The sequence below is a fragment of the Hylobates moloch genome, unplaced genomic scaffold (assembly GCF_009828535.3).
Source record: "Hylobates moloch isolate HMO894 unplaced genomic scaffold, HMol_V3 SCAFFOLD_3, whole genome shotgun sequence".
In the NCBI taxonomy this organism is placed as follows: Eukaryota; Metazoa; Chordata; class Mammalia; order Primates; family Hylobatidae; genus Hylobates; species Hylobates moloch.
In genome coordinates, this window is record NW_026652278.1 from 155,600,420 (window position 1) to 155,625,554 (window position 25,135).

General features: G+C 34.8%; 1 protein-coding gene across 6 annotated transcripts in view; it reads right to left on the reverse strand.

Annotated features, from left to right (window-relative positions):
- Window positions 1-25,135, reverse strand: part of SPOCK3 (SPARC (osteonectin), cwcv and kazal like domains proteoglycan 3) — a 501,843-nt gene that overhangs the window by 234,370 nt on the left and 242,338 nt on the right. For all 6 annotated transcript variants that reach the window (XM_058436862.1, XM_058436863.1, XM_032148876.2 and 3 more), the window contains one exon: window positions 1,247-1,361. In XM_058436862.1, the coding sequence (XP_058292845.1) occupies window positions 1,247-1,361 (115 nt within the window). The remainder of the gene's footprint in view (window positions 1-1,246; window positions 1,362-25,135) is intronic.

Genomic DNA, 25,135 nt, shown 5'->3' on the forward strand with positions numbered 1-25,135 from the left:
GTCTTTTGTTCTTTATATCACCAAACTGTTGTTTTCTTTCTCCTACTCCCTCTCTCTATTCCACAAGTACATTATTGATATACCATGATTCTATCCCAAGTGAACACATTTTCAAACCCGCATACCTCTGTTACATCAACCTCCCTTGGTTCTAGAAATCTGCCACTATAGACTTAACATTGTGAAATAAAGACTTCTACTCCTTTTGGCATGTACAACAGGGTGTTATGTGTATGTCCTCTTACATTATAAGAAACACCAATGTAACTTAAATATTTGCTGTTTCCTAGAAGTGCTATTTATATTCTTACTTTCCAATATTCTTATTCTTATTCTCTTACTGTTGGTGTGTTTGAGTAATAGAATTTATATGCAAGTACACTAAAGCCAAAAATCCAATTTTTCTCTGAGCATACACAAATAGCAAAATTTTCTTTGTTCATTTGATTTAAAAGCAATACATAAGTCCATTATCAGAGAAAGAGTATTCTCAAAAAATAACTTTAAAAATGATAAAGGAAACAAATACACCACTTGTTTCAGTCGGTTAAACAATGAATTCGCGTTTGATTGCGGCGTGTTCAAATTTTTAAGACTCAGCACCAAACTACACAGGCTATTTCTAAATTACTGGGCCTTCCCAAAACAGAGCCCGTCTAACAGAAGCAGTGCTGGTTGTTATAAGATACTTGAAATCCTCCCCTCTTTTTTAGAAATTGTGACTCAGCATCCAGGGAATAGATACAAGGACTCCACTTGTATCCACTGATATGAGTGACCCCTAAAGAAGGCATCCTGAGGGGTTCAATTCCCAAGTCCCTATTTCGTGACTTTTAATCTCTTTTTATGAACATCAATCATTTTCTCTCCTTTAACTTTCTAACTCTCTCCTGAGGGAAATAAAGATGTTTGGATAGCCACAAACAAAAATATGTGGAGGGAACAAAACTAATTCTTCCTTAAACTTGAAAAAGCACAAACATCTAGATATAACATTTTAAATATCATCTTTATAAGACCTTCTTTATTTAATAATATATGCCTCAAATTCTATAATCTGTAGTAATTGTGACTGATACCAATGTTTAACCCAAGTGAATCATAATTGTATTAACTAAGCTTCTGTAACTGTTTCAATAAAACTCTGCATAAAAGATTAGCAGGCACTGCCAAATATTTATACTCTGCAGTTATTCCTGGTAAGGAGCGCTGTTCTATCAGTGGGATTAAATTTAACAATGTTTACCTGTGTGTAAGCCTCCGGTGACTAATGCAGACTGCAGTCTGAGAATCTTGAGCAATGCATACTTTATGGCGACTACATTTCATCTTTAAGCATGGATCCTTAGCTGGATCTAAAGCTAAAAAAAATTGCAAAGAAAATATTAAAATAAGCTTCTGTAAAATGGAGGTATCAAATCCCATCAAACACAATTTGATCAGGTAATTTACATAATGCTTAATTGTAAACTTTCTTCACATTCTTTCTCTATTAAGAGAAACTTCTGCATCTAGCCACATAACTCAGAGTTAACAGCTAGCTGTAGTTTAGTCTCATCCACTCTATGCAGAAGCTAAGATGCACATATGTCTATGATCAGACAATGTGTTATCAAAATAGAAACTTTAAGACTCAAACTCTCTCTAGTTGCTACTGCCTTCTAAGCAGCAAATGTGGTGAAATAAAGTTAGAGTATGTGACTTAAGTATTTTATGACAGTGGAAAACTACAATCTATACCCTTGCTTTCCCGAGATAAATGCTGGTGGGTAAATAAAAGGGACGAAATGAACAAACAAAAATGTCAGTGGACCTTAATGGATATCTTTGGCTATCCAAAAATAGTCTGGAGCTGTATTTGCAGACTGGATGAATATATCATAGTAATACCTGAGATTCTACATTTTCATTTTTACATCATTTGTGCATAATATTTGGACTACCATTTCTTCAAACAAACCTCTGTCTTGATGGCTGTCAACAAAAAGGCTACGTGAAATGTTGACGGTTTCATTTTATAACAACTTTATTTATATGTAATTCACATACTACACAATTAGGACAGTTAAGTTTACAACCAATATTTTTCAGTATATTTGCAATTATAAAACTATCACCACAATCAATATTAGAATATTTCATCACCAAAAATACCCAAACATATCCTCTTGTTATCATCCCCTATTCCCTCTCCCCTCCAGCTAGCATTAGGCAAATACTCATCTAATTTCCATCTCTAGAGATTTTCCTATTCTGGACATTTTATATAAATTGAATGTTAAAATTTGTGGTGCTTTGTGCCTAGCTTCTTTCACTTGGAACAATGTTTCTGAAATTCAATCACGTACCACAAATCACTACCTAATTCCTTTATATTGTTGAGTATTATGCCATTTTACAGATATATCACATTTTATTTATTCACTAGTAGATATGAATTTTGGTTGTTTCCACTTTTTGGCTATTGTAAATAATATTGCTATTGGTGATCATTCATGGTTAATCCCAGTGAAATTTTGTTGTAATTTATTGTTGGGGGCAGACCAGAGGAGGAGTTGGTACAAATAAACAAAAGGCACTGAGTGTCCAGATTTGGTACATGCCAAAATTGAGAGAAAGAAACAATGAAATACGGTGCACAAAGAGAAATAAAACCAGAAAAATGTGCATTTGGAATATGCAGAAGTATTTGGAAGGGCTCCAGGCTGACCAGCGGACATAAAATGTGGATTTGAGACACTCTTTGAGTGTAACTCAAGGTGATTCTTCAGCATATTTAGTCAATAGCCTAAATAAAGTGAATATATTTTGATAATCAATGCATTTTATTTTATTTTATTTTTGAGAGAGAGTCTCTCTCTGACGGCCTGGCTAGAGTTCAGTGGCGTGATCTGGGCTCACTGCAACCTCCGCTTCACAGGCTTAAGTGATTCTCCTGCCTCGGCCTCCCAAGTTGCTGGGGCTACAGGCGCCTGCCACCACGCCCAGATAATGTTTGTATTTTTAGTAGAGACGGGGTTTCACCATGTTAGCCAGGCTGCTCTCGAACTCCTGACCCCAAATGATCCACTCACCTTAGCCTCCCAAAGTGCTGGGTTTACAACTGTGAGCCACTGCCCTTGGCCTGATAATCAATATAAAATACAGATATAAGCCATAATCTATATGCACATATATCTTACTGATTTCAATATATAAATATACTTCTGCCAAATTCTTGTTAGAGATTTTACATAACCATGAGATTTAAAATAAAGAATGTTAACACATATCATTGGTGAAATTTTAACTAACAGACATTTTATATTATTCCATGCTAAAGTGGTCAAGACATTAAATGCATCTATTTGGAACACAAATGTTTCAATTTTCTCCATACTAAGATAATTTTTTAAATAAGTAATGATTAGATTAATTACAGCTTTCCTTGTTTGGTCAGTAGCTTTAATAATGAAAATAAACCATATGAATTTTTCATTGTCTATAACATGTTAAATATACTTTGTTCACTATGCAAATGTAAATTTCTACAACATTCTTTTCAGACTATCACAATTTGAATCATCATTAGGTAAAAAATGCTGTCTTCGAAATATTGCAATACACAAGTGTATGACTTCTTGTTGGACAACACGAAACAAAAAAACACACTATAACTTAGAAGACATTAAAAGTGTTTTGAGCTAGTTCTAATGTTTAGTCTATGTTGATTTCTAATTACTAAAATCACTTTTTAAAATTCATTAAACAATTCTGCCTAACAATTAAATAATGTACTGCCTCTGTACTATAGGTACATATATGTCATGTACCCCTTTTGAGTATATTTAATCTTGGACTTATGTTCTGAAAAAGGAGTGTTTCCATTTTGAAATAAAACACTATAGTACATATAAAATTTTGATTAATCTAGTTAACGATTCCAATGCAGACTGGTATGATTATACCTATTTTTTCTTTACCTTATAAAATCTACATTCGATAATTTCCAAAAGTTCTGTGACACAGTTTTGTCATATATGTTCAAGAAAATGGAACTCAAAAATTGGTATACAGTGAAAATAGAACAAATTTAACACATGAAAAATAATGTAATGAGTTTTACATAGGATTCCATGTAAATGACCAAATAAGAGAGGAGCAGTATTTGTCAGGAGATGGAAAATATAGGAGAAAGTGAACATAAAGAATCAGATACATAGCATGTACAATAACAAAAAGACCACTTTCTGTGCATGAGATTTTAACCATCTGTATTTTTTAGTAGAACTCACATTGTTGGCAGCTTAAAAAAATACAAAACATTACACACTGTAAATACAGATGCCTAAGATTTTATTCTTGAAACCACAACAATAACACAACAAATTTCTCTTGGCTGAAGTCCATGGATTAGAATCAATCCTGTGCCTTAAAGAGACCTGGCATTCATCATCTCCCTCTGTTGTGTTCCTCTTTCCATCTTGTTTTCTATTTAACGTCTCCTCTTCTGTTCTGCATGATTGTATTTAGTTTTCTCTCCAGCAACCAGTCAAACTACCTCTAGAAAGATTTCAGCAATTGCATTTGACTTCACTTGGCTATATGCTTTTCTTCATCCTAATCTCTAATAAACTTTCTGGTCAGTGTAAACTAACCTGGGTACCTGACAAGTAAGATTTTTTTGGTTGTGTTTCAGAAAACACCATCTGTATTTTAAACAACTGCCATATAATGTATGAGCGTCATTACATTTGCAATGTAGGATCTCTCTCAATCTTTTGCCAGACTACTTGTTTTTTAGTCCAGAATTTTTCCCAGTTACTTCCAGATGAGGCCCTGGGCTTCATTCACATTTGTTTTTGATCTCACCTACCCTTGCTGCCTCAGGCATTCCCACCATTATGGGCTGGATGAGGCCTGATTCTTCCTAGTTTATGCTAGGATAGATACCGTACAAGAATTGTATCTTGTCTCCAACAGACTCAACATTTTATTGGCAGAGATGTATAAATAGTTATTAATAATTAGAATACATTGTTAAGTGGAACTTAAATATATATAATATGCATACAGAGAGACAGAGAGATCACATGATAGTGAATGGGAGAAAACTAGAATGAGTGACACCTTAGGTAAGATTTAAAAGAATACAGGACCCACCAAGTGCACAAAATGAAACTTCAGTATAAGTAGATGGAATAAATAGCAAAAATGTAGAAAAAGGATGTCCTACTCATGGAATGGCAGATAGTTCAGGACCAATGAAATATAAAATGCTCATATTGCCTGTGAGTATTGTGGAAAACACTGAACAGGGAGATGGCAGCTTCTTAGCCTTCCAGAGTTTTATCATTTTGGTAATGCCATGGCCTGGCATGATTTTAGGTAGAAGAGTGGCATGATTATGTACTGCAGAAAGACAACACACAAGAATTTGGAGATGGTTTGAAGTGTGTGTGGTTAAGACAGGGATATTAACCAGCTGTAGGAGACAGAAAGAATAAGAACCTGATCTAAGATAAATGGGTGTGAAGATGGAGAAGAGGGGATGCATTTCAAAGATATAAAGGACACTGATTCAATAGGGTCTAATTATTAATATAATAGAAGAGGGAAATTGGTTGAAATAAAAGAAATGGTGTTTGGTGGCACCACTGAACAATAAATAAGATATTTGGTGGCGAGAAAAAAATACAGCAAGTTTAGTTGTGAGAAGTTAAGATGATGACCTTATCTTTCATATTAGTGAAATGCCTGTGGTGACATCCAGATACTAATACTCAGCTGTCACCTAGATATTTGGATCTTGTATTCCAAGGAGAAGTTAGGGGAAAGATGTCCCTCCAGTAGTCATCTTAAAGAATGTACGTTAGAAACATAATCAGTCTTGTAATCTGGTTAGATTTTTAGGATGCTCAGCTTGATGACATATTTAGAGTAAAAAGATGGAAAACCTATTTTTATGGCCAACTCTCTTATCTTCTTCCCACAGCACATTTTTGGGCTGGAACAGAGAACTCCATCTCCCAGGTTTTATGCATACTGAGAACAGAATAATGGACAATGATTTTTTCTTTTTTTTCTTTTCTTTTCTTTTTTTTTTTTTTTTTTTTTTTGAGACAGAGTCTCACTCTGTTGCCCAGGCTGGAGTGCAGTGGTGCGATCTCAGCTCACTGCAAGTTCTGACTCCCAGGTTCACACCATTCTCCTGCCTCAGCCTCCCGAGTAGCTGGGACTACAGGCAACCGCCACCACGCCTGGTTAACTTTTTTTTGTATTTTTTAGTAGAGATGAGGTTTCACCATGTTAGCCAGGATGGTCTCGATCCCCTGACCTTGTGATCCGCCCGCCTCAGCCTCCCAAAGGGCTGGGATTACAGGCGTGAGCCACCGCACATGGCCTGGACAATGATTTTCTTGGAGTCATCAACTTCTTGCCCATCACCTTAATATTTTGAGAACAGGGATGCAGAAACCATTAAAAAAAAAAAAACAGTACTCAAAATCCCTTTATATACTTTGTGCAAACCCTCTACTCTGGACGAGAAATGATTGGAAAGTTCTTAAACCTTAGAATTTCAATGTCCTTTAAAATGCTAACTTACAATCACAAAACCCAAAAATCTCTGATAGTTGAAAGGTCTTTGTTTTTGTTGTTGTTGTTGCCGGGGACTTGCAAATACTTGTGAAAATCTCATTTGATAAAGAAAATGATACTGTGAATTAATGTAAATTAATTTATGATTTTAACTCAATTTAGCATTTAGCTTCAAAAGGACTACTATTTTTAACTGCAGGGTGGTTTGCTGCAGAATTATAAATTTTTTTACAGGGTATACATGTAGTTGTATGCATTATATGATACACAAATCACATTGATTTTTTACAGTATGAAAATTTCAAAATTCTATACACATCTGTTCTAAGCATTTGGATGGGATATTATATGAGCATTCCATTATTGCAATTTATTCAGTATCTGCTATGTGCCAGTACAGTTCTTTTTTGTTTATGTGAAAAATATCCTTAAAACCATTTTCTGAAACATGTTAGCATCTCAGTTTTAGATGTCAGAAAACTACAGCTCAAATACAATGTTTATCCTAGGATGTATAACTAGCAATTAGTAGAACCAGGTTTCAAACCCAAGCCCTTGGAATTACAAAACCTGAAGAATTTGCCACTGAAGAATCCTGTTTCCTGAGCTTTCAGTGAGATTCAGAGTAGCTGAAACAATGTCCTGTGATCAGCTGACCTTTATATTCTCTATAACAGAATAAAAAGTTAAAACTTTTGCTGAAATAATATTCAAATATAATATCTAGTAAGTCAAGCAGAAAAGACTGTAAGATTGACTATTACCAGAGTATTTGTCTAGTTTTGATTCTGAGAGTTCATTCTTATGCTTACATATGTTGCTTTCTCTCCAATAAATCAGTTCCATATACAATTGCTTGGAACCTAATACTGTATTCTGATAATTCGTCTACCCAGAAAATCATTCAACAATGCCTAAAAACCATCTATTTAATCTGATCTTTACATTTCACATTAAAGCACTATCATTTTAATACAAAATACAGACTTTTTGGGGAAACCCTTTAACTATTTGATCTGTTCATTAATTTTTCACTATTTTTAAAATATTCATCATATGTTCTATTTTAATTCCACCTCTCTTCCCAGGCATATTTCTAGCCAGGGGTATTGTTTCCTCATACCTGTTGCTACTACAGCACTGCTTCTCTCATATACTCTTTATCCCTCGCAACTCAAAACTCTCATGTGCCACTTTGTGCTTTCATCACAGCATGTCCACATCCAAGGATTCTTTGGGTAAATGTTGTTGTCATTTTTTTCTATAGAGATTCCTTTCCATGGAGATGTACTTAAGGGAAGTTTTTGTTGTTGTTATCACTAGAATTCATAAGACTGTTCTCTATCACCAGAGCCTTCTTCCAAGGAGTGCATATATCCCTGCATTCACCTTGAATCATTATTCTTCAGTTCTCAGAAATGTGTGAATTTAATGGAGCTCGAGGAAACATTAATACCCTGGCTTCTGGCTCTACTCTTGTGTGACTAATACGATATATATACAGTCATCCTTTTGTATCTGTAGAGTATTGGTTCCAGGACCCTGGAGGGTACCAAAATCCACAGATGCTCAAGACCCTTATATAAAATGGTGTAGTAGTACCAAATAATCTACACACATCCTCTTGTACAGTTTAATCCCTAGATTATTCTTAATACCTAATACAATGTAAATGCTATAAAATAGTTGGTATACTATATTTATTTTATTAGTATTTTTATTGTTATATTGCTATTTTAATTTTTTTCAAATATTTTTGGTCCGTGGCTGCTTGAATCCACAGATGTGGAGCCTGCCTATTCTGAGGGCCAGTTGTAATCTTATTTAAGCAACAAGTCAGTCCTTAACTGCAATCTCCATAAAACCTTAAATATCTGGCTGCAAAGAAGTTAGTCACATTGTTCATAAAACATGGTCATTGCCCTATGGAAATCTAAAATGCCCTTTATTATAGCTGTAGAAAATCCTTTTCTTCTTCTGTGGCAAGAAAAGTATTGACTAGGCTTTATAACTTTAAAATGAAAAAGTTTAAATTTGTGACAAGCCTGCCTGTGTTCAATAGAACTTCTAAGAGCTTACTGATGATGCTTTTGTCAACAGCTTTTCCTCCTTTCATGAGTGAAGGTGACAGGGCAGTGCTTAATTACGAATATTACCATTGGCCACAGTCTAATGATGCTAAGGTATTAGACCACGTAAATATCAGTCTATTGCAAAATTTTATTTTGTTTCAAGAGGATTTATGAAATAAATAAATTTTTCACATATTTCTAAGTGTTGAAAGGAAAAAGAATAAAAGGTAATTCAGTGCTAATAAAATATGCACAAGGTTCATGCACATCGGAAAGGCTAAGAAGACATTTAATGAAAATAAGTTTTAAAACTATAAATATATTTATTTCTTGAGCTTGAGCAGTAGTAGCAGTCCATTAGTATTATAATAGCAAGATTGTTTTACATCTAAAAATAACTTTTTATATACAGAGTTGAAGGTTTAAAAATCAGCATTTTTTAAATGCCTAATTTTGCAGATGTACAAGATCATAAAGAATTTCAAGATTAATATTCTATTGTAATGTTTTTTATGTGATTCTTGTACCATGTTGATCCTACTGTAATATAAATATATACTTAATTCTTATTTTCAAATATAGAATGATTAAGTCATATTAGGACATTTATAATTCTTAGCAACATTATAAACTATATTACTAGAGGTAATATTAGCATGAAGCTATAAAAATTGTAGCATAAAAGGTTATGGTAGAGGATTTGAATATGTAAGTCTTACATATTTAGGGACCATATAATGATGTTACGCAGGCTTTTTAAGAAATTCTTTCTTCAAAAATGAATTCTCATTTTAGATAGTCACATTTTTCTCTTTAACCAAGTAAACTTGTGCTTATGTGCTAACTACTGTTTTAAAATGTCTTTTGTCAAATGTAGTACATGTACACCACGTAAGACTACACAGCCATAAGAAAGAATGAAATCATGTCCTTTGCCGCAACATGGATACAGCTGGAGGCCATTATTGTAAGTGAAGTAACACAGAAACAGAAAATCAAATACCACATGTTCTCACTTACAAGTGGGCGCTAAACAAAGGGTACACATGGACCTAAACATGGAAACAATAGACAGTGGGGACTCTAAAAGCAAGAAGGGAGGGAAGCGGGGGAAGGACTGGAAAGACTACTGATTTGGTACTATGGTCACTATTTGAGTGATGGGTTCACTAGATGCCTAAACCCCAGCATTACACAGTACATCCACGTAACAACCTGCACGTGTATCTCTAGAATCTGTAACAATTAAAAAGAATAATAAATCCCTAAAAAGTTTTAAAAAATAAAAGGTCTTCAATTACTTTTTCTTTTGTATAACTAATATGCTTCATATCCTATTTACATGATAATCTATTTATCCTTCAACAATGTCTGTCCCATATGCAGAAAAATGATAAATAAAAAATATTAATAAACACCCAACGAGAACAAAATAACTTAAAAAAATACTAAACCATAGGCTAGGATCTGGCGATTTTAGTATGTTTCCAAGGGTATTATGTGTTCTCTTGGGTGATGCAAAGAAAATGGGAACTAGGTTTGGGAACTCTTTAAAGCTTGGATTCTGAAGAGCTCCTTCTTTAATTAAATAAGAAAGCCCATCAACTAACCAAAATAAACATAAAATTGCAAGCGCATCCAGACACTGGATTAAAAAATAATTACCATGAAAGGATATAAAATTCCAAGTCTTTTCCACATTGGTGGTGAGGTTTTAATTTATATTATTTTCATGGTGTAAAAAAATCAAGCTCATAATTTAACAAAACATTGGTGGAAACCAGTTACAAATCCTAAGGCTGTGAGAGAAACAAATGCAATTTCTGCAGCACCAAAATTTTTCACAAGCCAGTGCATAAAGAACCCTCACGATTACAAAAATAACAACAACAAAAATAACAGACATAATGAAGAGGATCACACATACAAAATTGCAAACCACACCAGGAAACAAATAATCCAAACCACTCAGAAATCCAAATTCAATCCACTCAAAAACTAGCATATCAAGAAATCAAAATATTCCTGTAAAATCAGAAAGGGACAGAATATTAAGCATGTTTATATTAATTCATGGCATAAGAGAAAATATTTGATTAAAGATATAAAATAAATATAGAAATAGAAAAACAACATGATAATATGAAAAAATTAAAACAGACCTTCTAGAAAGTAAAAAGAATTAAAATTTAAAAAGTAGTTGCGGATTAACAACCCTAGCCTTCAGAGGAAATAATAGTGAGTTCTGAGTACAATTATTAAAATTAAATTAACTACCAAAACACATGACGTTGAAACTGCAAAGAAATAAACAATAAGCAGACGGGGGGAGTAAACTGAAAGCAACCAAAAGGAAAAAGCAGTTTGTTTTCAGAGAACAACCACAGACTAAGAGTGAATTTATGACTTCATGGCAACTCATGGCAAAACATGTGAAATCATATATTGTGGTGAGGAACAAATAATCATCAAATAAGAATTCCAGGCCAGACACGGTGGCTCATACCTGTAATCCCAGCACTTTGGGAGGCTGAGGTGGGCAGATCACTTGAGCTCAAGAGTTTGAGACTACCCTGGACAATATGTACTCTACAAAAAGTACAAAAATTAGCTGGGTGTGGTGGCTGTGCCTGTAGTCCCAGCTACTCAGAAGGCTGAGATGTGGAGAATCGCTTGAGCCCAGGAGATTGAGGCTGCAGTAAGCCAAGGGCATGCCACTGCACTCCAGTCTGGGTGATACAGTGAGACTCTGTCTCAAAAAAAAAAAAAAAAAAAAAATCCAGACACATCCAAATTATTCTTTAAGAAAGATACATTTATGAAAAATATGTTCATAAAGATACATTCATAAAAAATTACTAAATGTATAGCACAATTCGTACATGTTGAAAGAACAACAAAAGGATATGCTTCAACAAACAGGAGGAAATTATACCGACGGACCCAGAAGGAATAGTGGATTGCAAGAAGTGATGATGAGCAATAAAATGATAAAATTTGATAATTTAAAATTAGTTATGTTAGTAAAAATATTAATAGAAAAATGACTAATTTGCAGTGGGGGGGGAGATAAAATGAGATGAAACTCATTAAAAATAGTGAGGAAGGTGACTGTCAAAGATTTGGGGCTAATGTGATGTAAGATCCTAGCACTCTTCAGAAGGACAATGGAGCAAATTATTATATAGTTACTTTCATCCAGTTTTGCTGGTTGTGCATGTAAACATTTAAAACAAATCACTCAAAGAAGAGCAAGAGATTTCATAACTTTTAAACTAGCACAAAGTAAAATGATAAAAAGGAACCCAGTTATATCAAAACTCACAATTGATGAAACAGAAAAAAAATAGATAATCTTATATTGGACTTATAAAAACCCCTTAAGGGTTCTTGAGAGCTGCACCTAAAATATAATACAAATAGAGTGAAAAATACAAAAAAAAAATGCAGAAAAAGCTTACCTGGCAAATACTAATCCAAAGGAAGGCAGTTATGGCAATATTCACATCACACAAAAATCCCCAAATCGTGGAAGGAGAGAGCCGGAAATGTATTCAGTTGATTCAGGGGTTGTTGCCTTAAGCATACCTATTCAAACAACCTCTCTAAAATACTTCCCTTTTCTATTCTGTAGTCATCATTGTCTCCATGCCCCAATATTCCTAAACCTCTACTTTGTGTTGTTACTTTCCTCCACCAAAATTCAAATCTTTGTTATCACAATTTCACATTTTTCAATATGCAAATGTTAAAGTAATTTTAACAATTTTAAAATATTAACAATAACCATAACGACAACTAAAAACTTCCTTCAGGATCAGTATTGATAAAATATAGCTTTAAACGCTATGTCCTTTCCTCAAGAATTTGAGTATGTCTAGAATAGTAAGCCTTGAGCTTTAAAGGAGATGAATACATTAGTTGGCCATATAAACATCAACTCATCAGCAAATGTGGCTTTCTAACAAATAAATACATAAAAGACCTATTGCTTTTATTGAATTCAGTCTCTTTTGGAGACCATTATTCTTGTAAATATTAATTATATTCCATCCTTCATTTAACCATCAAGAAGTTCAGAACCAAATGTGAGGTATGCTTTTTACAATTGTACAAAATCTTTTAGGGTATATATTTTGTATAATCATCCTCTTATTGTTTTTTTTTTTTTTTTTTTTTTTTTGAGACGGAGTCTCGCTCCGTCGCCCAGGCTGGAGTGCAGTGGCGCTATCTCGGCTCGGTTCGCCTACTCCTGGCTCCACCTCCGAGTAGTGGGATACAGGGCCCGCCACCAGCCCGGCTAATTTTTTGTTTCACCGTGGTCTCGATCTCCTGACCTCGTGATCCGCCTGCCTCGGCCTCCCAGAGTGCTGGGATTACAAGCGTGAGCCACCGTGCCCGGCCCCTCTTATTGTTTTATATCTTTTTAATATTTTTGTGTGTGATTTAAATAAAAATAATTTTCTACTCTCCATTCTTTTAAAAATACAGTTTATTTCACATTTAATTGAGTGACATTTTTCAAGATTGGGATGAATAGATTAAAAAACTGAAAAAATGAGGCAACTTCTATTCAAATTGATTTTTCCAGTAATTATTTGGGACTGTCTTTTAATAATTAAAAATGAAAATCTAAAAGAAAGATGCATACAAACATAAATGTCAGTGAATAAAGGTACAAGTAGAGGTTGTCAAGTGTTAAAAATTATTGGTATTATACAGCCTCTACTATTATATATGCAAATGTGTAACTTTCCTCATATGAGCTGAAAAAAAATTGTATGTGTAAAATTCAGTTTGCTTTCCTGGGTATTATATTTTATCATCAAAATTTTGTATTGTGGCACATATATCTGCCATTATTATGGCAAACACATAAGCAAATATACCCTTCTCTTGAATTTCAATTGTAACTTGAAAGTATTTAAGTTACATTTAGGTGATGTAGTTATATTAGGTGATTAAGTTATATTTAGGTGATAGCTCTTCAGCACTTGGGGAAAAAATCAAGAAAACTAAGACTAAGTTGGACAGGTATCATGATTTAAAAGCAGATGAATAGTAAAACTCAGAGTTTAGTGGCAATTTTGGAAAAATCACAACACGAAATAATGCAATCAGTACATAGCCACCATTCATTTGCTAAATGTTTCTTTAAGCTTACTTGTGTGCTCTCACAAAAAATGAAGTGACCAGTAACTTTAATATGATTTTTAAATCGTTTTAATGTTTAATAATAAAGCATTAAATATGTTTTTGTTGTTCTGATAGCAGTTTCTTTCACTGTAACTCTATGCTGTAAATCTATAGGAAGAAGTGGTTTTCTTGGGATTTTTTTAAACTTGCCAGATGTTATAATGAAAGGCTTTGCAACTGAGCAGCATAGAAAGTAGAGCTAATACTTGATAGTTAATTAGCCAATTTTTTGGTACTAAAAGTGATTAAATACAGTGAGTCTTTGGATTGACTTTATTAGTTTCAAACCTTAATATTACTTCAGTTGTATAAAATCCATCTACTCTAACTCTGATCTCCCCATTGCAAATATGAAATGTGGAAGGCTACCTATTAGCAGATTTTGATGCAATGCAGGATTAATTTATTTTGTAATAAATAAATACCAAAATACCATAATATTTATTTCAATGATATCCTAATACATGTTTATTAAAAGCAATAGCTACTACATTGACAAATTAAAGCTAATGAAAAATCTAAATGCTATTACAAGGCAGAAATTTATTCTACTATTGCTCTACTCTAGATAAAGGATTGAGGAAGATTTTAAAATACCATTCTCTTTGGTTCTCTACCATTTGTTTTCTTTGTCAATACATAATATTGTCTTCCAAACTTCTTAATAAAATAAATGCTAATAGGATTTCTTTTATAAAATAGATGACTTTCAGAATATTGATCACCGTATGTGTTAAATACAGCGACTATTAGTATAAATAATATTATTTACAAAATTATTGTATTATAAAATATTATCATAAAATATTTTTACCGGTTTCCATTTTGTAATCTATTACATGATATATAATAAAGATGAAGATACTGAATTCCCACCCTAAGGATTTATATTTGGGATTGTCTTTCCGGTGTTAGAACTGAATATATCTTATGATTTGCTTAACACAAAAAGGCTGTCTCAAATAGAATCATAAAAGAAAGCCCCTACCAATATGGTGATTTTGGCTTTGGCTTGATAAAGTAATGTTTATCTGTAGTTCCATGATGATATCCCCTAACTCTTCTAAACCTAATGTTTTAATTTGTAAATTGAAAAAAATTGGGCTATTAATTCTAAAATGTAAAATAAAATATCTTATGATTGCATGATTTAACTAGCCTGGGAGGTAGTACATAAACACGTAAGAAATATATTTAAAAAATCACATTGAGTTGAAAAGATGTGTATGTAACTTTGAATGAATGTGTGTTAGGTGCCTATTTACAGGCACATAGAAAGCATTATATTTGGCTATTATCATTTGTCTTTTGGTTGATTAGCTATGAAACCCCTATAAAATTTCTTGTAATGTGCCCTGCACTTCTATTGAGCTCCTCCTGGAGGATCTCCGGCCCACTTTGAGTTATGATCTGCCTTTCTCAGCCCTCTAGTAGGAGACAGAATTTCCTCCATGCAATAAAACCCTTTTGACTCTAAACTCACCACTTCCTTAAATAAATTCTACTTTTTCTTGAGTGGGTTTTTTTTTTTGGTCTATTTTAAGGTAAAATAATAATTTTCACATAAACTGTTTTTTAAAGAATAATGAAACTAAGCCTTAAAACAGACCAGGCAAGATGGCTCATGCTTGCAATCCCAGTATTTTGGGAGGAAGAGGCAGGAGGATTGCTTGAGGCCTGGAGTTCAAGACTAGCCTGGGCAACAGAGTGAGACTCCATATCATCAAAAAATAAAATAAAATAAAAATTTAGCCGAGCATGGTGACATACACCTGTAGTCTCAACTACTCACGAAGTTAAGGCAGAAGGATTACTTGAGCTCAGGAGTTCGAGGGTGCAGTGAGCTATGATAATGCCACTATGCTCCAGCTTGGGTGACAGAGAGATACCCTGTTTTTAATTTTTTTAAAGACTGAAACAAAGATTTTAAGTACAGATGTGTTTTCTCTGAAAGCTGTGTCAAACATTGCTATCAAAATAGCTAACACACACATGCATACACACACTCACGCACATGCATACACACACACACACACACACACACACACACACACCCCTACACAAATGGTCAGGGTGGGGCCGGGCTGGCCATTAGGGTGGAGATGGTGATTGAAATGTTCTTAACTCAGGTATCTGTATTCACAAAAATGTCTCAAACCACACTTAAAATTACTGCATTTTATTTTAGTAAATTATACCTCAATGAAAAAGAAAATTACTCTTTTTTCTAAGATACTTTTAAAAATATTTTTGTAATATAAGAATATTAAAAGCCTTTTAAATCAACTATTTCAGGGCAACAAAACCATGCAATCAGAAATAAAACATAAAAAATTCCACTCTTAAAATTTAGATAGTATAATTCAGTTCTTCCCCATTCATGGAGGGTGCTCCTCTAGAAGGTAAATACTGCTCCCTATAGATAGATAAAACTAATTTTAAAAAACCAAGTTATGACATGAAAGCAGACACAGAACTGCATCTCATTTTCCCAAAACTTCATTCAAATACTGTTGGCAATATTTATAAAAGACTTGGGTTTCACTACTGGAATCTAAATACTCTAAAAATGAAAAGAGGCTTTATATATGCCCAGACTTTTAAAACTGAGACTATTTTATAAAACCAATAATACTACTGGCTAAAGTAACAACTTAATAGAATTTAAACCTAAGAATTATCTTTAATTTTGCATAGAAATTTTTAGAACCTAGTTTACAAATTAAAGCTTTGTAAATGTTTTTCAAATAATTTCTTCTTTCAGGAGATTGATGTTGCTTAAATAGAACTGCAATTGCAAGAATAATAAACTATTTTAGCTAAGCAAGGTTAAAAATCAACCTGGCAGGTCAGTGAGCCTTACAGATCTTTCTTAGTCTTCAGTTTGTCATTTCCAATTAATATCACTGCTTACAAAAAACAATCCATTGGAAAGTAATGATCTGACTGTTAAATGAAACTTTCATTGACTGCCATCTACTTAGGTGTGATTAAATTAAAACCCAGAAGTTATCCAAGTAATTGCATCAAATGATAGAGTGGTTTCTGACACTCATAGCCCTTTCGGAAACCTTATTTTATTAGACATGCTAATCTGTAGTTCATCCTGGTGCAAATGAAAATTCCTAATTGTTATTTACTAAAGAACTGCATCTTTAACATCGATCTATCAGATTAATAGTTTGCCATATCTGGTGAGCTAATATGCCAAAGTGCCTAATTTAAAAATCTAAAGACACTGGGAATTTTTTGTCAAAAAAAGTATTTATCCAAATACTCAAAATATTCAAAAAGTATTTATAGTCTCTTTCTTCGGGTTGTAAATTGACAATCCAATTAGGCCTGACTGAATCGTTATACCAGAATCCAATTTTTTGAAACTGACAGGAAAGCCTGTGGAATTATAATATGTGGCTTGACGATATCAAAAATAATGCAAGCAACACAAATGGCTAAGCAGTTAAGTCTGCAAGTAGTTTTTGATATTAAATATTAGAAATTTATTTTTCTGATTAAGCTATTGGAGAATAAAAAGAACATAATTTTTTAAAAACATAGAAAAACAATGAATCTGAAACATGAGATTCTAAAGTATTTCAGGATTGATCAATAGTAAAAAAGGTTAAAGAGGATAAAATGCTGCTATATATTTTTGTTCAACTTTAAAACTTAGATAAAATGTTTGGAAAATTGTAAATTTCTGTTTCACAATTAACTTTTAGAATGTAAAATCTTCACTATGTTGCATATAATTTCCCCATGAAGAAACCTGGATATGTCACTGAGAGATGCAAAAGGAACCCAGAAAATCTTTTTTTTTTTTTTTTTTTAATTGGTCTTGCTCTGTCGCCAGGCTGGAGTGCAGTGGCGCGATCTCAGCTCATCGCAACATTCGCCTCCTGGGTTCAAGCGATTATCCTGCCTCAGTCTCCCGAGTAGCTAGGATTACAGGCGCCTACCACCATGCTGGGCTAATTTTTTGTATTTTTACTAGAGATAGAGTTTCACCATGTTGGCCAGGCTGGTATTGAACTCCTGACCTCAGCTGATCCACCTGCCTCGGCCTCTCAAAATGCTGAGATTTCAGGTGTGAGCCACAGCTGAACTTGCAAGTTAATTACTTTGAGACGCAAAGCTTTGGAAAAGTGTTTCCCAGATTTCTAACTATACCATTGCTGTCCCTATGTAAGCTATCAACAGTGAGTCTGAAAGACCAAGATCATAGGATTATTCTATGGAATGGAATGGATGGCTATTAGGCTAGGGTGTAGTAAAGACAAGATTTGAAACATGCGAAGAATACAAGAGCCTTCTCATATTTTCTATCTTGGAATAGATGAGGGGAAAATGGAGAAAGAACAAGGGCAGATAGCAAAGTAATTGAACCTGGGTTCCCATTTCCCTTTCCTTGGGCTTCAACTCAACTTTTGGGCAATGCTCAGAAGAGTGAGAGTAAAACTCCAAACAGTGGGGCAGGGGATCATTCGACACCCCTGTGTTACTGTTACCGTTTGTACAGAAACACAGAGCCCATCACACAAACCATCCTGGGACAGTCTCAGACATGAACATATCTTAATAACCTTGGGAGGACAGCTGCTCAGTCAAAAGGAAATCTTTGTTTGCACTTTTAAGGCCACTTCAGTTCCTACCCAGCATAGTCACTAATTCGAGAGCCACTAGGGCTTGGCATGAGACCCATTCTCCAGAGTGAAGTGATCTTGTCTCCAGAGTGGAGCAGAGCCACTGGATAGATAGAGGCCATGATAGATAATTTGCAGTCTGTACTCAGCAGGGCTAAGTCTCCCCTTCACCAGCCATGCCCACCTTACACCCAGACAGACACTATCTTGGAAAGAGGAAAAGTGAATGAGGAGACAGTTGAGAGACTTAACATCCGATGCAGATACCTGAGTTAAGAACAGTTCTCTCACCATCTCCATCCTCACTGCCAGCCCAGCCCTACCCTGACCATTTGTATATGAGCGTATGTGTGTGTGTGTGTGAGTGTGTGTATGCATGTGTGTGTTATCTATTTTGATAGCAATGTTTGACACAGCTTTCAACACATCTGTACTTAAAACCTTTGTTTCAGTCTTTAAAACAATTAAAAACAGGATATTGATTAAAACCCAATATTGGGTGATATTGATTAAAAACACCCAATATTGATTAGATTGAATTATTTTATTCAATTGTTATCTAATTGTTAAATTAGAGTAACAAGTCATATTGTACATTCTTTTTTTCTCACGAAGGGACTTATTAAGAGATTTTTCTCTTTTAGGGACTTGGGAAGAAACCAAATACTATAGACTAAGTAAAAATATTCTATTTTTTCACATACTCAAGTTCAGTTTTTTATGCTGATATATAGTTATAACTTGTATAATAAATGATCTTGATTAATAGAGTACAAGTATTAATAAAAAACAATTTAATTCTTAGAAAGTGTTTGCAGTGTTCAATTTGCTCCTGATGAGTTTTGCTTTTTACATCTACTATTTCTTCTTGCACCTAATATTTCCTTTTCTCACATAAAATCTCAGGCAGTATTTTTAGTCACGTTTACATAATGAAATGTTCAGCCTGGTTTAATCATTATATATTTTAGAATGTCTCCGTATTCCATTCACTTTCCACCTGGGGTCCTACTTTAGTTTTGGAATTCTGGAGTGGGATGAGGAAAATTCTTGTCTTCTTCCCATACCCTCCACTCACTAAATATGGTTTGTGATTCTATAGCCATTAGCCCAAAATAAAAGAACAGTGGAAAAGAAAACAGGCCCTGCTGGCATCTGTGCACTCAATGACCAATGCTCAGTTGTTGGTTCTTCCTCTTCCGGCATGCTATTTTGGTTTCTTTGGAGATTCTCCTTCAGAGGATGTCTGACTGTATCTTCTGGATAGGTCATTTCTCCCCTCTGGCCACTCAATTTTTACTACCTAGCAGCCTTTGAGGATCCAATGTCTTATTATCTATCCTTCAGTTGGAATACCACCTGTCCTTCAGGTGGTCTGTTTGGTCCATTTGGAATAGCTTCATGTTGGCTTCTATCAGCAAAGCATGCAGCAAATGGAAGCACTAACCCTATCTTTCAAGGAAGATATTTTCTTTCTCAGTGAAGCCACCTCAATTTTGCCCTGCTGCAAACAGAAGTAGCAATTTCCATTGATTTTTATTATTAAAATATCCAGGCCAGAATCACCACTAGTTCTCAAGTCCCTCAAGATCAATGGGACACAAGTCTCTCCAAGTGAGCACGATGAAGCCATTTGAAACGATAAAAACTCAGCTGTTTCCCTTTCCCAAGAGGCAGTGGATGCACCCGGCACACCACCAACTCATTATAAGTGAATATCAACCCTCCCTCTGATCAGTCTTCAATTTCTCTTGTAAAACTCAGAGCTGAGGTTCACAAAACTAGTTTCACAATCTCTTTGCACTATCCAACTAAGTGGTCTTGCATTTTGAGTTAAGCTTTCAAATCTCTGGGTCTTTGGCACCCATTTTATTGTTTGTGGCCTTTGAGGCTTCTACTGAGACTTCCAAACCACAGAAGAATTTAACCTAATCTGTCCTATAATTCAAAATAAAAGGCTAAATTTTTCTGATAAGCTTTAGGGTTGTGGTAAAATGATGCAAACTTATTGTTTCTGTATTTTTCCACTTGCGTATGATATATAAATATATATAGTTAAATATATGTGAGATATACATAGTTATAATCATATATAATTTATAGAGAATGTTAAATATACGAAATTATGTATAGTATACAATATATACAAATATTTCATATTTTACATGTTACTTGTTTTATAAATACTACAAAGTATGCAGTTTCCTATTTTAAATTATTTGCATTTAGTTTTTTATCCTGAATTTTTAAATATAAAAGTAGTAACCAATAAATCATGTATTCTTCAATTTTGTACCTGTACACATTAAAGGTATTTATTTACCAAAAATTAAAATGTGTGTTAGGGACTACTGAGCATTCTTCAAATGTCATTTTTCCTTCTCCTGAACATTTCATTTTCTGACCTTCTTTTCTAAAGAATTATAACAATGTGACTGGATTCTAACTGATAGAACATAAATAAAAGCAATGTGTACCAATTTTAGATTCATCCCATAATTATCTCTCCTTCACCATCCTCTGTGATATATTTCCACTTCAGCTGAGATGGTGCTCTCCAAGGCAATGGAAGGTCAGGTACTGAAGAGGGAAAAGCTGCATTTCATAGGTTGCTATGAGTGACTGGAGCACAAGCCCCCCTGAATTTGGAAATACTATTGGATGTTACAGAAGTGAAACTTTAATTGAAATGAGATAACTTTGGGACCTTTTGTTACTGTAGCCTAATAAATCTCCTGAGGCAGATACTGCTATCTTGCAGTGGAGTGCCTACATAAAAGAAATCTAAAATGTGTGCATTGCCTTACTGGTCAGGTAGCAGGTAGCATGAAAATAGATACAGCAGTTTGGAAATATGGAAACCCATGCATGCAGTAATAAAACATTTTGTAAAATCATCACATAACTTTTAAGGCAGATGAAGTGCTTATTTGGCCTCTAGGGGAAATTTCTAGAATAGCATTTGCAGTTTCCAAAGAAGATAACATGTCTTCAGAGTTTCTCTATTGCTTATAGATTGTGTCCCCTTAAAAATTCATGTTGAAACTTAATCTGCATTTTGGCATATTAAAAGATGGAGTCTTTGGGGCAGTTATTAAGTCATGGGGGTGCTGCCCTCATCAATGAACTAAGGCTCTTATGTAAGGGCTTTTGAGTGTGAGTTCACTCTCACTCTTCTGCCATGTGAGAACAGTGTTCATACGTCCCTTGTGTTCTTCCACCTTCTGCCATGTGGGGGCACAGCAAGAGCACCCTCACCAGATGCCAGTGCCTTGATCTTGTAATTCCCAGCCTCTAGATCTGTGAGAAATATGTGTGTGTTCTTTATAAATTGCCCAGCCTGTGGTATTTTGTTATAGCATCACAAAGACACATGAAAGAAACATCACTTTTTCCATAAAATAACCATATCCTTACTTCCCATTACAAAAATATAAAAGCTCACCTCTAATAACCACTAATACAAGCAGAACAACAATCAAAGCAGCATGTTTCAAAATTGTTGGGATAAAGTTGAAGAAGATGAGTGGAGTAAGTTAAGATGCATCAGTTTCTTAGGGCCAGAACTAAAAGGTGGAAAAAGTGAATTCCAAATTCTAATTGGAAATACACTGTTAGATTCATTAAAGTACTGACTTTTCCTGAGAATGAAATTGAAGAAGCATTTGTTAAGTTGGGTTACCTATTGAAACTGATTGATAAAATACTATTATACTGTGTCACTCATTAAATAAAAAATATAAGAATACTGGACCTTGAAAAAACTTAATCTTAAAATAAAATGCTCAGACTTTTAAAAATCAAATGTTTCTTCCAAAGATATTTACTATAGCAAAAACATAGAAAATATTAACACAAAGTGGCTCATTAAATTTCTATTTAAGTCATCTTATATAATTTGTAAATTTTATAAATCTTATACACTTCAGAAATTTGGATAATTTTCTTTATGGTTGTCATTTCTTGCCAGTTAGTACTGAAGGAAAAAAAATTGTTAGGTAAAATAAATCTATTAAAATCTGGTGATAGCCCACCCATCAGTCCTCTCACTGGAGATATATAAACAGTGATGTGTGACTGGCTCTTATTTCTTCCCAGTCAAGTTCTCAAAAGTGGGTGTCAAAAGTTCTTATCTAGGGACTGTGGTAACTTAGGCAAGGAAGGCTAAACGGGGAAATGCCACGGATCAGGAGAGTTCCCACATCCCTACCCCTCTCTCTGGTCGATTTTCCCAGATCAGATTGATAAAACTGGCACCAACTAACTTGAGGATATTCCTAGAATGACAGCCACTGTCCTAGCAGGTTGCACAGGAGCCAGAATGACCCATTATCTATACAAAAAAAAGGTCAAACGGCCACCACCAGGTGGCGCCAAACAGCAATTCGAATCAAGATAATTTTGCATGGCACAAATGAACCCACGGAGTTCTCAAACAAGCAGACACACAGACATGTACGGATTGTTTTTTAATCTCTCAGTAATACGAAATGTACATTTTAACTGAAGGTTTTTGGACCCCAATTCTCCTTCAGTGGGTATTAAGCTTATATAATAACAATCATAATTGCAGTATCATAAAACTACCTCTATAACTTAGTAATTCTTTTACTTGCCAGGGAACAGAAGATAAACCCTGCAAAAGTTCTGGGATGTGTCACGTTGGTAAAGTTCCTAGGAACTCTGTTAGTTTGGAGCACAGTGTGATACCCACACATCATTTGGATGTGCTGCTCCCATCTAGTACTGGGTAACTCATAAAACTGTGTGTCTAGGTTAGGCGTGGAGCAAACAAAAGACCTGCACCAGATCCAGATTGAGGAGCAAGCAGCCAGGCTATGTGAGCCTTATGATCCAAGACCCTGTAGGAGAAATATAATATAAATCTCTAAGATATTCACGAGACACATTCCTCTTTTGCCATCAACTGTTCTGCAATTGAAAAATATTATCCAGCTTGTCCCCAAAGCCTGACCAGAGTAAACCAAGAAACTAGGCAACCCAATTTGCCCATTATAAACTGGGTGATTCCTACTGTGTAGGAACATACCATCATTAAATAAAATGTGTATATATAAGAGCAAGGCCAAGAAGTTCTGGAGAAGACAAATACACTGAGTGAGTGACTCAGATACCCATGGTGCTGAGCCATATTGTTGTACCACTTTTCCCTCAACCCCCAGGTAGGGCCTCAGATGGTGAAAAAGATACAATTGAAAGTATGGCCCAAGTTTATGGATAGGTCAGAAATGAATTCCATTGCATTATGAACCTCTTCACAGGTAACCCTGAAATATAGTGATAAAGGTAAATCTTATTAGAGTTTAGGGCAGCATATCCCATAATGTGCTGTATGTGGGAGGCAACATGACTTAAATTACAAATAGACCCTGAGTCATGGCCAGGGTTGATATACTGGCCAGTTGATTACGGACATGAGAAGAATGAGACTAAATGATTGGGACAAGAAGTCAGAGAGATATGTGGATGATCCTCCAGGAAAACACTCAGAGGAAGCAAATTTTTTTGTTCCATATAAATGCCACCCAGAGAGAGCTCTCAAATCTTTTATAACAGTCAGCTATTTTTCTAGTCCCCAAGATCTTTCCTCCAGTCTTCCCAGTTTTGTTCAAGAAGTTCATGTACACAATGATTATGGTGACATATATAGAGACTATGCACAGAAATTTTTTTTTCGCTAAATGGCTTTTCTCTTAGTCAATGCGAAGTAATGGTCTTCCCCTCACAAGGTTTACCTGGATACTGATATTTGCCAAAATTGCCAAGAGCAGAGGTCATTGCTGAGGTCTCAATATGGCACAGTTCTTCAGGGGGACCATTTTACATCTTGAAACCCAAAAGGCATCTCCCAGGACTAACTTTCATGAACTCAGAAAAAAAGCATTATTGATAGCCATTGGTACTGTGTCTGGCAGCTAGAGGATCTGCTTGGGTGCATTCTAGTACTCAAATATCTAATGGTACTGGTCTATTGGATATTGCAACCGTCAAATACAGATGCCATAATTATATCAATCCTATGGGAATTAAGATTTGGATCACCACGTTAGGTTAAAAAAAAGAAAAACTCAACAAGCAGAAAGTTGTTGGCAAAGAGTAAGGGGGTGGGGGTGTGGGATGGATGCCAGTGTAGGAAGCTACAGTTAATTACTAACTTAGCCTTCATGACACCAGTGGTGACTTTAGCAGCCATAGTTCTTTGATGAATTATTTTCCCCCTTTTTTCTCTGCTTCCTTACTTAAAGAGCACTGGTGGTTGGTAATGCTCCAGTCATGGTTCTGTAAAGAATATGACAAAACTGAAACTCCCTTACAGTGATATGGTGAGGCTACCAGGACTTTGCATGTTTCCCACTTGGAGAAATGGGCTAGAGAAAGGACAAGATTACACGTGCTGGGGAGAAAAGAAAGCAGACAATGCTGAATATCCCCCAAATGCAAAGCCCGACTGTTTGCTATCCTGCTCTGTGCTGTAAGTCTGACCTCTTTAAAATTTATCATCTTGACCTCCTTGCCCTCTACAAAGTTATTGGTGTACAGAAGCAGAAAGAAGTCAAAATGTATATCTCTCCCTTTTCTCTCCCTGCTACTGCATGTCTGCATGCCTCACCTATACAGATGCTA